A 13,193-nucleotide genomic window follows, 5' to 3' on the forward strand; every position below is an offset into this window, starting at 1 on the left:
TGCGTTCCTGAGGGCTGAATGGACATCCCCGTCCACCCGTTGCTAGTCAATGGCGACATTTGTTCTCTATCGCTCTCGTGGTCGTGTGCTCGTCGGTGATTCTTTAGTCCATCGTTCGCCTTCGGCTGGTACCAATCTTCTGGGCCCCTCCCCAGCCAGGCCCCTCCGCGTTGGCATGGTTTATGTCGCGCGGTCCAGACCACTCGCCGCGCCCTACAGGGACTAGGCCGGAAATGTAGCAGGCTGCAGCAATGGCAGGCATGCCTACAGGGCGCTACCCGTACACAAAGAGAGAGAGAGTGTGTGTGAGAGATCTCGCCTGGACGTGACTGCTTAATTTGGAACTCGGGTGGGCCGATCAGAAGAACTCCAACGCCTTTACGGAGTACTCTGCCTTCTTCTGCTGGGAGATTCTTGGCAACAGCGCGGATCTGGTTCTGGCCCAAGGGGCTCGAGTTACTGACGTTTCGGCGACACTAGTGCGAATAGCCTCACGATCAGCTCGATGGGACGGCCGAGTGAGGGTCGGGGTGGCATCGACGATCCCCTTTCCTTCAGACTCAGGAACAAAGGCAACATGACATCAACGAGCGGGCGATCTGCGACGATTCGGCTCGACCTCCTCTCTTCAAACATTGCTTGCTGTTGCAAGTCTTGCCGGACGTGCTTGGCAAGCTTGGCAAAGTCAGATGTATGCGGGTTCGGGGTCCTCAAAGTCTCATTCCCATGGCACCCGGTGCTTTGCGTGCCCATTGTCGGTGGGCTGGTCTGAGAGCATCTGTTGAAACCGTTTTGGCGTTCAGACAACCTCATCATGGAGGGCAAGAAAAGGCGGGTATCGCAGCTGCTGCCGATGTGGGCCTCGGTTGTAATGGAACGAAACTGTCACAGGAGGACGGAGGCAGGCTTGGCAGGCTCCAACTTCCCAAGACGGGGGATTTCATGTTTCTGGTTCGTTAATGCTTGCTCCGTCCAGTTACGGCCACCTTGTAGCTCAAGAGAGACATGTGAGCGATGTCTTCAATCACCGCATTGCAACGAAAATGGCGAATGTGCAGGCCATTTGACGGCGGCACGGCGGCTGGCATAGCGATGTCGGCATCTGCCGCGCCAGTGGTGTGGTGACTCTAGAAAAGAAGTCCAAGCAATGGAACCGGAGCGCTAATCAGTGGATCCTGGGCGTCGATCCATTGCTTGGGTTCGCCAGCTGCGATTTGGCTTTGGCGCCAACTCTCACCTGGCACTGGACAGAGAGACCGTCGCATTAGGCGTTTGTTGGTGGGTATTGTCATGACGGGGTCTCGGGCGTAAAGTGTACCCAAGTCGAAGAGGATCTTTTGTCGTCCCAGCCCAGGACAACTCGGAGGTTGTATGGTAGATAAAGATGATTGCTGACGGTGTCGAATTGCTGTTGACGGGCTCCCTTCATTTCTTTGAAAGAGGCAGTGTCTCGGCGCTGAGTACTGGCCGTCGTGCGCAGCGTGCCGCATGCATATCCGTAGGATAGGGCGCAGCTGAGTGCAATCTCCTCTGTACCAGGTCTGCAGCCACGAAAGCGCCAAGCATCGTGAGAACTGGCTGGTTGGACGAGGCTTCACTAAGCAACCTGGACACGCCAAATCGACAGGGGCCATCGGCATAAAATCCAAAACTGATGGGCTATCGACCCGGGCGGCGACCGCAGACAGGCAGTCTCAAAGTGCGCTAAACCGGTAGTGTCTAGCTGTAGTCGCTATACAGATATCCGTGGAGAAGAGGCGGGATACCGCGTGCCGTGCGTAATTCCATGGCCCCATTTCCGTGGGAAGCAGTGCCGTGAACATGAACCATGGACCATGGATGGAGGAAGGATAGGCCGAAGAGTCAGCGTCCCTTCTCGTGGCTTGGGAAACGTCGCTCTCCATCACGGTGGTCCCAGTGGGAGCCGGATCATCACTCTAGCTGTGGGAGAGCAGGGATTGGTTTGCGTGATTCATTTTCTTCGCTTTGCCGGTCGTTTTTCTCGCTTCCTTTCTTTTCTCTCCGCGAAATTCAATGGCCATGGGCCAGACGCGGCGATATTTTGGTGCTTGGAGAAGGACGCTGTGGGAGGAGTTCCGCTCGTGACGGTGGGTGGTATTATGTGATTCGCTCCATCGTACGCCTGAGAACCGCCAAGAAAGGCAAAGCTTCTGTGTGGTGATCTCAAGAGCCAGGACTCGCACAGGGCCAGTTTCGCTGCCCACGTGCTCCCGTTGGCAGATGTGGACGGGCAGAAGGCGGGAAATGAAAGCTGAGGGGACCAGACGGGGGTCGGCCAAGCTGCGAAGGATTACTCGAGGAAAGCTTGATTCTTTCCTTTCCCTTCCTTTGCCAAGTTGCGCAAATTCGTACAGAGTACATGGAGCAAGTACACATTAATCATCCGTCCTGCCATTCAGGTGTCGTGCTTGCGAGCAGCTGCACTTCCAATAGGAAACTGCGTTCTTGCAGGGAAGCCGGGGATCTTTGGGGAGGAGGAGGGAAGGGGAGGGGGGGGGGGAGCACAGCTGGGAAAGCGCAGCCACGAATCATAGGGCACAATCGGGCAATGTGCCGTCCAGATGGGGTTGTCGCTTACCCAGAAGTTGTTGGGCTGACCGGACGTGGGCTTGCATTCACAGCTTCAAATTTCAATAGCTTGCTTTGTTCTTTTTCACTGCATGCTGTCCTTCCTCGCCCCAATCGTGACATAATTAAACGAAGCAGCAGCAATGTGGAAGCTTGATTTGACAACCTGGCTTTACACCTCCAGCTTGTGATGGCAAACGTCGGGTCTTTCCCCTGACATACCGATTGGAATCCATCCATACTCCATACGGCGGCGTCTTTTTTGTCCGTGGTGTCTTTCGTCTCTTCTCAACCTCGGTCGACACCAAATGCACGTATGGAACACCCCGTTCGGCCTTCGGCCGTGACACATGAGATCTGCTGGCAAGGATTGCGTCCTTGTTACTTGGACTCTGGACTCTTTCCCTGGTTGTTAGGGTTTCCAATCCTCGCAAGCAAGTCTACCGTACTCTGTCTGTCTCTGTCTCTCCTTTTCCATCTCGCGTCCCTCGAATCCCGCGGCCCCTTGGGCTGCCCGTGCAAACACTGGCTATCCCTGTTCAAGTCTGGTGGGTGCCCTACGGTCTGCAGAACCCCCCGAAATGCATGGGCAAGCCGCGACGGAAAGAACAATCCAGGGGACTTTGCCAAACCTGCCTGCCAACCCACTAACTAACGCGCCTTTTGGGTTTGGGCGAGGTGGTAGTGCAGACGGGCGACCCAGCTCACCCCCGCGTCCACCTTGGCTCCGACTTCCAACCTCGTTGTTCGATCCTAAATCGGGTTACAGGAGAAAAGATTCGCAAACGGAGTTGCTCATGAAGTCATGTTCAAGGTGGCCCTCCACGTCGCATCTCACCTTTTTGATTTTCACCGATGATGGGGGCCGAGTAAGCCGGGTACCGAAAACAACGCAGACAAGAGCCAGAGCCGCAAGGCCGGCGAGCCTATCAACTTTACGCAAAGAAACGAGGATCGCCAGAACACAGCGCACGAGGTCGGTTACTCGGCAGGCTCTACTCGTTTTCATTACAGGCCTTCAGAGTCAGTCATCATTTGAGTGTGCCGCTACCGTTGCCGATGCCGTGCGTGCCTCTCCCGTCCCATCTGTCCATTTCGGAGAGAGCGCAGCTAAGCAGTTGCCCTTGCTTCTTCATACTGGGGGCCGGAGCTTTTAAAGACAAACGATCCTGGGGCACGACTCATCGACTGGTGCCGTCCATGTTACTCTGTAGTAGCCATGTCACCATGTGCGTGTGCTGGCACTTTGTACGGTCCGGGACACGCCCTGGCAAATTCAGGGAGAGAAGAAGCTTGCGGCCTACCATGTTTGAATCGAGACGCCCACCCGCTGCATTAAACAGGGTGCACCACAGCCCACAGGGTCCAGATCATCCCTGCATGCCTGGCTGAGCCTAGATCCCGGTCCTGGCCTGCCGCCCGAAGGCAGAGGGGGACAGCGGCCGGGCCCCAGCACCCACTTTTTGTGAGGGAAAGCAGAGAACAGACCAGAGGGATCTGAGAGAGAGGAGGAGGACAAGGAGGACGAGTTTGGCTCTGGCCTGGCTGGCTGGCTGGCTAGGTTTCGTGAGAAGACGGAGGGAGGGCGAAAGTTGTGAACAGAAACGCCGTCTTGGGTGAAGCTAATGCCATATTAATCCCAATGCGTTAAAGTCGGGTTTGCTCTCCTTTCTCTCGGCCATTCTCCTCTGGATCATACATAACACTACCACCTCACCCGCCCATGCCTCTTGTCTTCTGCACAAACACACTTGCAGCTGGTCACGGATAGTCAGTCCTATTTCAGATCAGACCCCATCTCTCCTCACTCCGGACGAGTCGAGGGTGTCTCTTTTTCTCGTTATATTACTTTCAGACCTCGCTCGCCTTGACACATCAAATTCCACGAACACCTACCTCTCCCGTTCTGCTCTCTCCTCCTGGCTGCACCCGGTCTCACACCTACCATTAGTCGCCCCATCCCATCTTCTTCATTCCTCACAACTCGGGAACACACCAGAGCCCGTTACTTGTTTTGTTTCACTCGCCTGCGAGCTTTCCCGCCCTCCATTACGGTGACTTTTCTGCGCTCGGTTTCGCACCTTGCCTCGACTGTCTCTGGTCGCCCTGCCGCTGTCGCCGGATCTCTTCTCTAACAGATTGGGTTGCCCAGACTTGGACATATATCCCTTGACGTTTTGGCACACCCCGCTTCGCTTTACCCATCTCCGTACAACTACCACGGCCCTCCGCCTAGAACTTCCACGTCTACCCACCTATCACTGCTTTTCGACTATCGCCTTGGCGTGAGAACATCGGAGGAACCGACATTGACGCAGTCGTGCTTGGAATCGTATTAAGCCTCACAAGCCAGTAACATCAACTCACACGACCTACTTCGATTGCAGTGAAGACCAGAAAAAGAACTCAGGTCCCTCGATCCTCTGGTCAGAGTCATTTCAACGTCTTCAATTATCGTGGAACATCAATAAGTAGACGCCGACCCTGAAATCTTATCCACCACCGAGAAGCAGGATCGATCAAGACAAGACGACAACGACGACATCTTCTCGAGCAGCATAACACCAGTTCTTGTATACAAAACAAGCACACCCAACCAAACGTAATCATCGACAAAATGAAGCCTTCATCATTTCTCTGCGCCCTTGGCATCACGCAACTGAGCTTGGCGGCTCCCGTTCCGTCAACTATCTCAGATATGGTGTCTGTCGTGAGGACCGAGGCACGCCGTCTAACGAGGGTATCACGCGTGTCCTTACACCGCACACGGCCCTTGACTGCCGTCTATGATAGCGAAACCGAATTCGATAACGAGCCAGTATCACCATCCGAGGACATGCCCCCGTCAGTCGTCCTCGCCGCACCCCGGCCGCTGACGACGGTCTACCTCCAGTCCCTGTCGAAGCACCCGGCATCTCGTGGCAAAGACAGAGTGGTGGACGTGGTGGGCGACGGGACCCCCGAGAAAATCACGCCAATGTCGCTCAAGGACGGATTGGCGGAGATGCTGCCCACTAGTCTTTCGCAGTGCTGGGAACATATCTCCCGGCCGATGACGCGAGTCTTTGAGCAGCATCCCGATCTCATTGTCCTCGGCGCCGTCATAGCTCTGGTTCTTGTCCTTTTGGTGCTGGAATTTATCGGTACTACCTTCCAAGGGTGAGTTTCATCAGCATCGACTGCTCAAAAAAGTGCATTAGACTAATAGATACGCAGCGTACGCCAGCACTATGACCCGCAAGGGGTGATCCGCTTGGAGGTGGACGAGAAGGCGTTCAAGACACCATCGTTTCGATGTGACTCGGTACCTATTTACGACGAGGAACAGGGTGCCGAGGAACCGAGACCGTGATGGGGCTTGGTGGTTTACCCATGGGGGGTAAAACAAGGGAAACAAAAAAAGAAAAACAACTCCAAAGCGTCTCAGGACCCACGGACTATTTTAATGTGATTACTAGACATTGCGATACCATCTTACTAGTATTGAGCGCAGCGCTGGTTAACAACATGGATAAAAAAAAACAAATAAAATCCATAAACAAATATCAACGTCCCCTTTCTTCTCTACAAGCAGTGACTGCAGCGAGCAAAACGGCCCGGGGCGTAGCACAAGCATTCCTGCGTCAGCCACGGCTTCGTGAGTGACGGCAGTAAATGGAAATGAGAAACTCTAAGCTCGGACTGACTCCCTGCTTGATCCGAAGTCTGCCACCCTCTAATGATCCCGTCTCATATTCTGAAGCGCGGATGAAGACGGGGTTCGGCGATCAGTCGTCACGGGCGAGTCTCCAAGAGAGCCATCTATGCGTGGGGGCCCGACTTGCCGAAAAAGTCTATATACTTTTAATTCCGCTTAAACTGATCGTTGGTAGCTTACTACTGGCCTGCTCGCGTAGCCAGTCCAAAGCAGAAGACACTCATCTCTGTATTGTATTTTCGGCGTATGCTATGTATGGGGTTTTGGATTCGACGGGCATTGCTGCGGCCGTCTACAGGACTTTTCTTTTTCTGTAAGTGCCGGGACAAGGTGACAAAAAGGGTTGGCGAGTCTCCCGCGATTGATCAGCGTCGTTGATTCAGCGGCTGCTGAGGAGAAGGGGGGGTAAGAGGGGTTTCTGCGACGGAACAAAAAATGACGGACGCCGGCAAACGTTACTCATCACGGCCAACACCATCATCCCTGGCGGGAGAAAACAGCGTCGCACACAGCTCATTGACAATCACAGATGCCTTTGAAAGCCAGGCCATTTCAAAGATCAGATCAGAAATCAAAGGGACCATACATAGTCGCAGTCTTGTCATTGACGCACGGAACGTTATTTCCCGTCTTGATAACGTGGCTCTCACACGCCAGATACTCGAGCTCCCAACGCCCAAAGCCGCGGGCTGCATACCTCGCACGTACTTCCCATCTCAGTCCCTGTTCCTCTGGCAAAGAAAAGGTTCAAAGAGGACGCGCGTACAGAGTTGAAGCATCGCAAGCGCAGGTCACATTCAGCCGTCATCACGAAGCAATTCGCCGACGGCCATATTAGCAGTCCAGTTATCTCCCAGCGCTAATCTTCCGAAGGGAAGAGAAACCAATGATGGGATGCCCTTCCTGACTTAATAATGAGAAAAGTTCAGGTTTGTTGTACTCGAGTGTGTGGTCGATCAGTATTGCCAAGGGAACCCGCCAATCTCACGATATCTTCCACCTTGCGCCTTTAAACCACCACATACGACCATACCCATTGGAAAACTCGGGATCCCGTCCGCTCTCCCATAGATAAGCTAATGAGGGCCGGATTAGTAGTTGGGTCGGTGACGACCAGCGAATACCTGGTGTTGTATGTCTTTTGATCTTTTTGTGAGGTTATCGTCGTTTTGTTGCGGTTGGTGACGATGCGTAGACGTGTGGGGTAGCCCGCCTATGTTTCGGGGACACTTGCTACGTCCGGGACGTGAAGAAGTAGAAGACTAGACTTTTATTAACTGTTCCGTCTAGTGGCATTTTGCATGATGCGTGCTTGGACGCCTGGGAGACATGGGAGTGGAAATGCAGCACGAGATATTGATAGGTAGTAAGTCGCCTGACGTACGATGTCGCTTTTACAGTTTTTGATGATTCGAGAACAGATTAGATAAGCGGGATGATACGATGGCTCATCTTGGACGGCGTAGTAGAACAGCCCACGAGTCCGCCGCGGTGTTTACTTTGGGAATTATCAAACGAGCCACGTCAAGGAGGGGCTGTGCAAATTCAATGACATCGGCATAAATATCCTCGGGAATCTGGCCCCTCTAATCCTTGATTTTGAGTTGCACAAGATCGAGAACAGTAGTAATTAGATTTGATCACACAATTTGGAACTCCAATACACCCGGTGTTCTGGGTGCGAAACCTAAAAAAAGGTAGATCGAGGGGCGCATCGCTCATGTTGTGGACCCTCAATGTAGGTCCACGACATGTTCTACATGCCCTCCCTTGCATAATCAAGGCGGCTCAACTTGGAGAGTGTCGTCATGGCCTTGGAGAATCAGAGAGGCCAATGGAAATCCAGGCCGCGGAAGAGTTGCGACGGAGCAGGGTTTGGTTGGCCGGGTATCTGCTGCTAACGTTGAGTGTTCCTGTCGTGGAAGGTTTGAATTCTCAGGGGAACAAGACCACAGTGTCCCAAGGAAAGGTACAATGACTCAATGCCGATGGCGCTTCGAATATGGGGTATGAAGAGACACACAAAGCAGAGCGCCCTGTCACACTACGGCGGCATCAAGACGCAGCAAATACATCCAAATGCATTGTTAGGAGGCATCCCTTCTCCCCCTTCTATCTTTCTAGTGTGTAACTCGTTGTATTCAATCAATAGCGTACAAAGCAGTGGGAGGCAACGGCCAGAGAGCAGGATGACTGTGACTTCAAAACTTGGCAATATCTGATTTGCTTTCGACTACACATACGGGTCGGTCTAGCCCGGCAGATGCCGCTTTATATCATTGCATCTTTCTCTCGTTCTTTCTTCCAGTAATAGCTTGCTGTGAGACTTTTGTGGTGGGAATTTGAGCTCAGCCTGACCTTGTATTCAACCTCGAATTTGACAGCGTCCAAGCCATGGAATCGACGAAGTTCCGCCAACAGAAGCGGCGCAGGTTGATAACCTTTTCAAACCAGCCAAAGATGGGCTATGTAACCAAACGGAAAGTAGCCTTAAGCGATACTCAATGGCCTTTCTCCGAAGCATGTCAATTGACGGTATTTAAGGGGACTCTCTAATCTACAAAATCACTTTGCAGAGTATCTCCAGTCACAGATATCACTGAAGATTACAAGTCCAAGTCGCATCAGCAACTTCAAGAGTCAAGACCATGTTCAAGGTTCCGGAGTACAAGGACAGTCACATTAGACAACCGTCGCCTCCTGAAAGGTACCAAGACACGCAAGATCCCTGCCTCTCCGTCACGGAAGGCCCTTGAGATCTCTACTAGCTGCAAACAAAGTATATTTGGTAGCCCTCACCAAGATAAACCTTTTCGTGGATTCATAGAAAAGCCAAGATGGGCTACAGGTACAAGTCGCCGAGAAGGAACGACGGGAGGATCCGCGGGGGTATATATAATGCTAGCAACCTCGAAAAATCACCATTTAAGACTTTAGCCACAAGGAGACAACAAGAACCGCTTCTCAAAACCCTTGCGCCCAACTTCTACCCTGAAACCCTTGGAAATTTGAAGAGTTTCTTAACGCAAGTCGTCGAGGTCCTCAGTAACCCCAAGGAGTATGCAATCAACCAATGGGTGGATCGACAGGGGGGGCTCGACAGACTTCCGAGAGACCAAGACAAGATGGTGAGACGCCTCCAAGCTGGGGAAAAGCGCCAGGAACTTCATGCATGCATAATAAATTGCGTTATGAGCTCCTTTGTGCTCGGGACGTCCCTCTTGCTTCTTAAAGCCATTACTGCCGTGAACACCTAAGACAAGAGAAATAAAAATAGTGGAAGGGGGCCCATGGACGAGACGGAAATTTTCACAACTTTGTAGTGAGATTGTCATGGCAGGTCATAGGAGGACTCGGGACCGAGGCGAGTATGAACATGAGATGCATATACCTCCAATTAGCGTGCACAATAATAATGCATCATCATCAGGGACGAGCATCACCCACATCCCTTCAATCACGAGGTTTTGGATCATCATTAGGAAATCATATGACCCAGTGTGTAGTGCTTACACCAACGCGACATTGGATGCAGAACCACTAGATACGCATGTTGGCACGCAGGTCATGTGGCTGTACCGTATCAACACTTGGACATGAGGCAGCCTGATCACGCCGATTCCCAGTTGTTCGTGTGCTTCTCCAGCTTGACTTACACTTTTCTCAAATCCATTTCAAATAGCAATTGATCAAAACTCTTTGGTATCGTCGCTAAAACTGTGACTACGTCGTTTGCGGGATATCAGTACCGTGCTCTGTCAACAATTGACTCTGCACGCCTGCTCAGCATCTCGCGGGATAAAAACCACCCTCACGGACTCTGCCTCTCGCTCAAAGAGGTAGACCTGGCCGATGAATCGGTCTTCGCTGCGCTGTCGTACATTTGACAGCTACCAAAGTACAGTAACTCGCAGGAGGCCCAAGAGCCAGAGCCAGGGAGGGCGTATATGATTATCTGCGACGGCAAAGCAATGGAGATATCTGAGAATCTGTTCGACTTCCTCAGCACTTTCCTTGAGTTCCGATGTCTATCAATAGGAAATTGCCCTCCGACACCTCGGAAATATCCGCCCAAAGTCAGGTATGCGCTGGAGACGGTGCCACTGTGGATAGACGCATTCTGTATCGACCAGGCCAACACCGAGGAAAAAAGCACCAAGTACTTCTCATGCACCGCCTCTATAGCTCCGCGCAGAACGTTACTGTGTGGTTGGTGCTGTGTGCAAACACGACTTAACGGGTCCATGGCGGGAGAGTTAATTCGCGCCGAGACCTATCAGTGGGTTGAACGATTCGGAATGCATGGTAACCCACGTTTACATGTAGATCAAGAGGTTTGGAAAGAACTTGACTACGAATGTTTTTATCACACTTCTCGACAGGCTCTCGGAATGGGTTCCCCTTTTACGGTAACGGATGATCAGATATGGCTTGCTGAGGGTGCTTCTGTTCCTTTCATTCTATGGGAAGTCACACCTGCCCCAAGGAGTGTCGAAGAAGGTAACCAAACTCGAGTATTTCGCTATATTAGAGACATTGAGCTCTCCAATTTCGACTTATACTCCGGCTACCTAACTTCCAAACGATACCGGCAGAAATACAAGGAGATCAATCAGCATTATATAGTAGATGGAAAGTCCACACGTCGATACCTCAGAGCGGAAGTATGAACACACAACCTAGTGATTGATTCCATTTCGTTCCCCTCCCTCTGCAAAAGACAAAGTTGCGGGTTAAACAAACACCTCTGGCGGTAACTTGTCCACAGAGATGAGCAAAATGAAATGCGTCGAGGGGGAATCGAACCCCCGGCTCCCCGACGCTGCTGGATGGCAACGGAGAATTTTACCACTAAACCATCGACGCTTGCTTATATTTTTCCCTGGGGCTTGGCAAAACCTTAAAGCATCATCACTTTTTCCAATCCCGGTGGATGGTTAGAGGAACACAACTTGACCGACCATCTTTCTTACCTTGGTACCTTGAATTGGAGTATGGGGTTATTTCCAAAAGGCCACGGCAACAGCCGGAAATTTGGCGTACAACATTGCCAGTGTTCGACACCGCCATGTCCAAGACGAGGCATACCAGAACTACTGGGTCCAAGTTTTGTAGAACCCTTGGTCAAGCACAGTAAAAGCTCAACTGAGGACGGTGAGCGAAAGAAACAACGCCAAGTTCGTCAATATTTCCAGCTGAGCAAGTCGCATGCGACTGCAGTCAGACATGTCACGTGTGCCAGTTTCATACTTGCAGCATCATGCGATAAAAGAGATCCTTCTCATTGTCGAAAGTCATAAAGGCATAATGCATGGGTCCTCCCGTGAAACCAGAAAAGCTGACCGCAATGCCGTATCTCAAGATTGCAACTCCAGGTCCTAAACGTCCAAATCAGCCGCCCTTCTGCAAAGTCGACACAGTAAGGGAACTGTGCCGTCTTTACAATATCCGCCTAAACTCGGTCTAGGGAAGTGTGCTTGCATTGGCTCCTGCCGTAGCTGGCTTCCACGCGCCGTCTTCTGCCTCTTTCGCAAAGCGCAGTATAGCCTCCCGGCCTCCAATGTTTCCTCCTCTATTTGGGCACTGCATATTTCGTGGTCCACTCTCTGGCCGTCGCGATGGCGGCCTGCTCGTCCTCCTTCCAGCTCTTTGCGACGTCGGCAGCAAGGGGATCGTCGGGGTTAGGGGCGCCGAGGAGGGCCTGGATTGACAAAAGAATCGTGCGGATCTGAAGGGCGGGAGACCAGTTGTCTGGACGAAGGTTTCTTTGTCAGCCATCCTGCACGGAAATACCAGTGCTTATTTGTAGCCACTCACTCTTCAGAACGTCAAGGCAGATGCGGCCCAGCTTGTCCACATTGGGGTGGAAGATCTTGGTAAGGAAGCGAATCTTGGGGGGAGTCATGGGGTAGTCGTCGGGAAGGAAAAGCTCGAGCTTGAAGACACCGCCTATGACACCTTATTAGTTCTTCTGTCCAGCCAAGTCCGAACGTATGCAGTGCGCGCACCTTCATACGGAGATTGTGTGGGCCCATGAATCTCGACATCGAAGTAGCGGAGGTTGTCCTCGTGAGGGACGGCACTGATTCCGGGTACCCTTTGAAGCAACCTTTGTTAGCGGAACGTCGGAATGTCGCTAGCTGGAGAGGAAACCTACGGCTCAGCCATGAGACGCTCCGTCTCCTTGATAATACGCTTAGGCAGAGCCATGCTGGGCGACAAAAGTGCTGGGTGTTTTGTAAGGGCGAAGAACAAATGGCGGAGTCTGTGCTTCCTCCAGGAACTGAGGTAGTCGCGTGGTGGTGGTGGTGTTCGAGGTCAAGAAGCTGATCGTTGGCGGGGTGGAGCTAGTGGTGAATCAGATGGAGCTTCTTTGATTTCGGCTCGCCAAGGAAGGAAGGACGTAGACACAATCACAATCGGATGCCGGGGATATCGGTTTGGAGCAGCGGCGACAAAGGCGACGAGGACTCGGAACTGGTGGAGTGTTTCGAACAGCAACCTTTGGGTATGGTGGGCATGTGCTTGGGAAAGCCTTACTGGAGACTGCCCCGCGGGAGGGACCAGAAGCATGACACACTCCAGGCCTGGCTCGACGCTGTCCCGATAGCAGTAAAAAGGTGGAGAATGAAGGTTGTATTTGCGGGTTATCATTGGCTCAGGGAGGTCAGCGGGGAGTAAGTACTCAACTGCAGGCTTACTACAAAAAGGTACATTATCGTGAGTGTGGGTCCCGAACTGTCATTCCGTCCATCCAGAAGCGTCCGTCCAGGATGCTCATCTACCTACATCTGATCCCGTCGCGTGCATCAGCCTGAGCCTCATTTACAGACCTTTGATATCAACTTGCGATACTTCATCCAATCAGTTTTATCTTATCAGTTGAAGAATAACTATCAGAATTGTC

At 52.2% G+C, this 13,193-nt stretch overlaps 6 protein-coding genes across 6 annotated transcripts; 3 read left to right on the forward strand and 3 right to left on the reverse strand.

Annotated features, from left to right (window-relative positions):
- Positions 1-456: 456 nt before the first annotated feature.
- CORC01_08250 (uncharacterized protein) lies at positions 457-753 on the reverse strand (the record flags this gene model as incomplete). The annotated part of the gene is made up of 1 exon (XM_022619883.1): positions 457-753. One exon carries the CDS (start codon positions 751-753, stop codon positions 457-459), a length of 297 nt encoding a protein of 98 aa, XP_022473644.1.
- A 1,219-nt stretch (positions 754-1,972) lies between these two features.
- CORC01_08251 (uncharacterized protein) lies at positions 1,973-2,281 on the reverse strand (the record flags this gene model as incomplete). Its single annotated transcript, XM_022619884.1, has 1 exon — positions 1,973-2,281. A coding segment is annotated over one exon (309 nt), but the record flags the coding sequence as incomplete, so codon positions are not given.
- Positions 2,282-3,386: 1,105 nt separating this feature from the next.
- CORC01_08252 (uncharacterized protein) lies at positions 3,387-3,928 on the forward strand (the record flags this gene model as incomplete). Its single annotated transcript, XM_022619885.1, has 2 exons — positions 3,387-3,698; positions 3,749-3,928. 2 exons carry the CDS (start codon positions 3,387-3,389, stop codon positions 3,926-3,928), a joined length of 492 nt encoding a protein of 163 aa, XP_022473646.1.
- Positions 3,929-5,206: 1,278 nt separating this feature from the next.
- CORC01_08253 (uncharacterized protein) lies at positions 5,207-5,941 on the forward strand (the record flags this gene model as incomplete). The annotated part of the gene is made up of 2 exons (XM_022619886.1): positions 5,207-5,748; positions 5,806-5,941. 2 exons carry the CDS (start codon positions 5,207-5,209, stop codon positions 5,939-5,941), a joined length of 678 nt encoding a protein of 225 aa, XP_022473647.1.
- A 3,006-nt stretch (positions 5,942-8,947) lies between these two features.
- CORC01_08254 (uncharacterized protein) lies at positions 8,948-9,543 on the forward strand (the record flags this gene model as incomplete). The annotated part of the gene is made up of 2 exons (XM_022619887.1): positions 8,948-9,152; positions 9,224-9,543. Coding segments are annotated over 2 exons (525 nt in total), but the record flags the coding sequence as incomplete, so codon positions are not given.
- Positions 9,544-11,858: 2,315 nt separating this feature from the next.
- On the reverse strand, positions 11,859-12,496 carry CORC01_08255 (ubiquitin-conjugating enzyme E2 35; the record flags this gene model as incomplete). Its single annotated transcript, XM_022619888.1, has 4 exons — positions 11,859-12,037; positions 12,104-12,235; positions 12,295-12,383; positions 12,444-12,496. The coding sequence occupies 4 exons, from the start codon at positions 12,494-12,496 to the stop codon at positions 11,859-11,861; spliced, it is 453 nt and encodes a 150-aa protein (XP_022473649.1).
- Positions 12,497-13,193: the final 697 nt, after the last annotated feature.

The sequence above is a fragment of the Colletotrichum orchidophilum genome, assembly GCF_001831195.1.
Source record: "Colletotrichum orchidophilum strain IMI 309357 chromosome Unknown Scaffold_69.1, whole genome shotgun sequence".
NCBI classification, from domain to species: domain Eukaryota; kingdom Fungi; phylum Ascomycota; class Sordariomycetes; order Glomerellales; family Glomerellaceae; genus Colletotrichum; species Colletotrichum orchidophilum.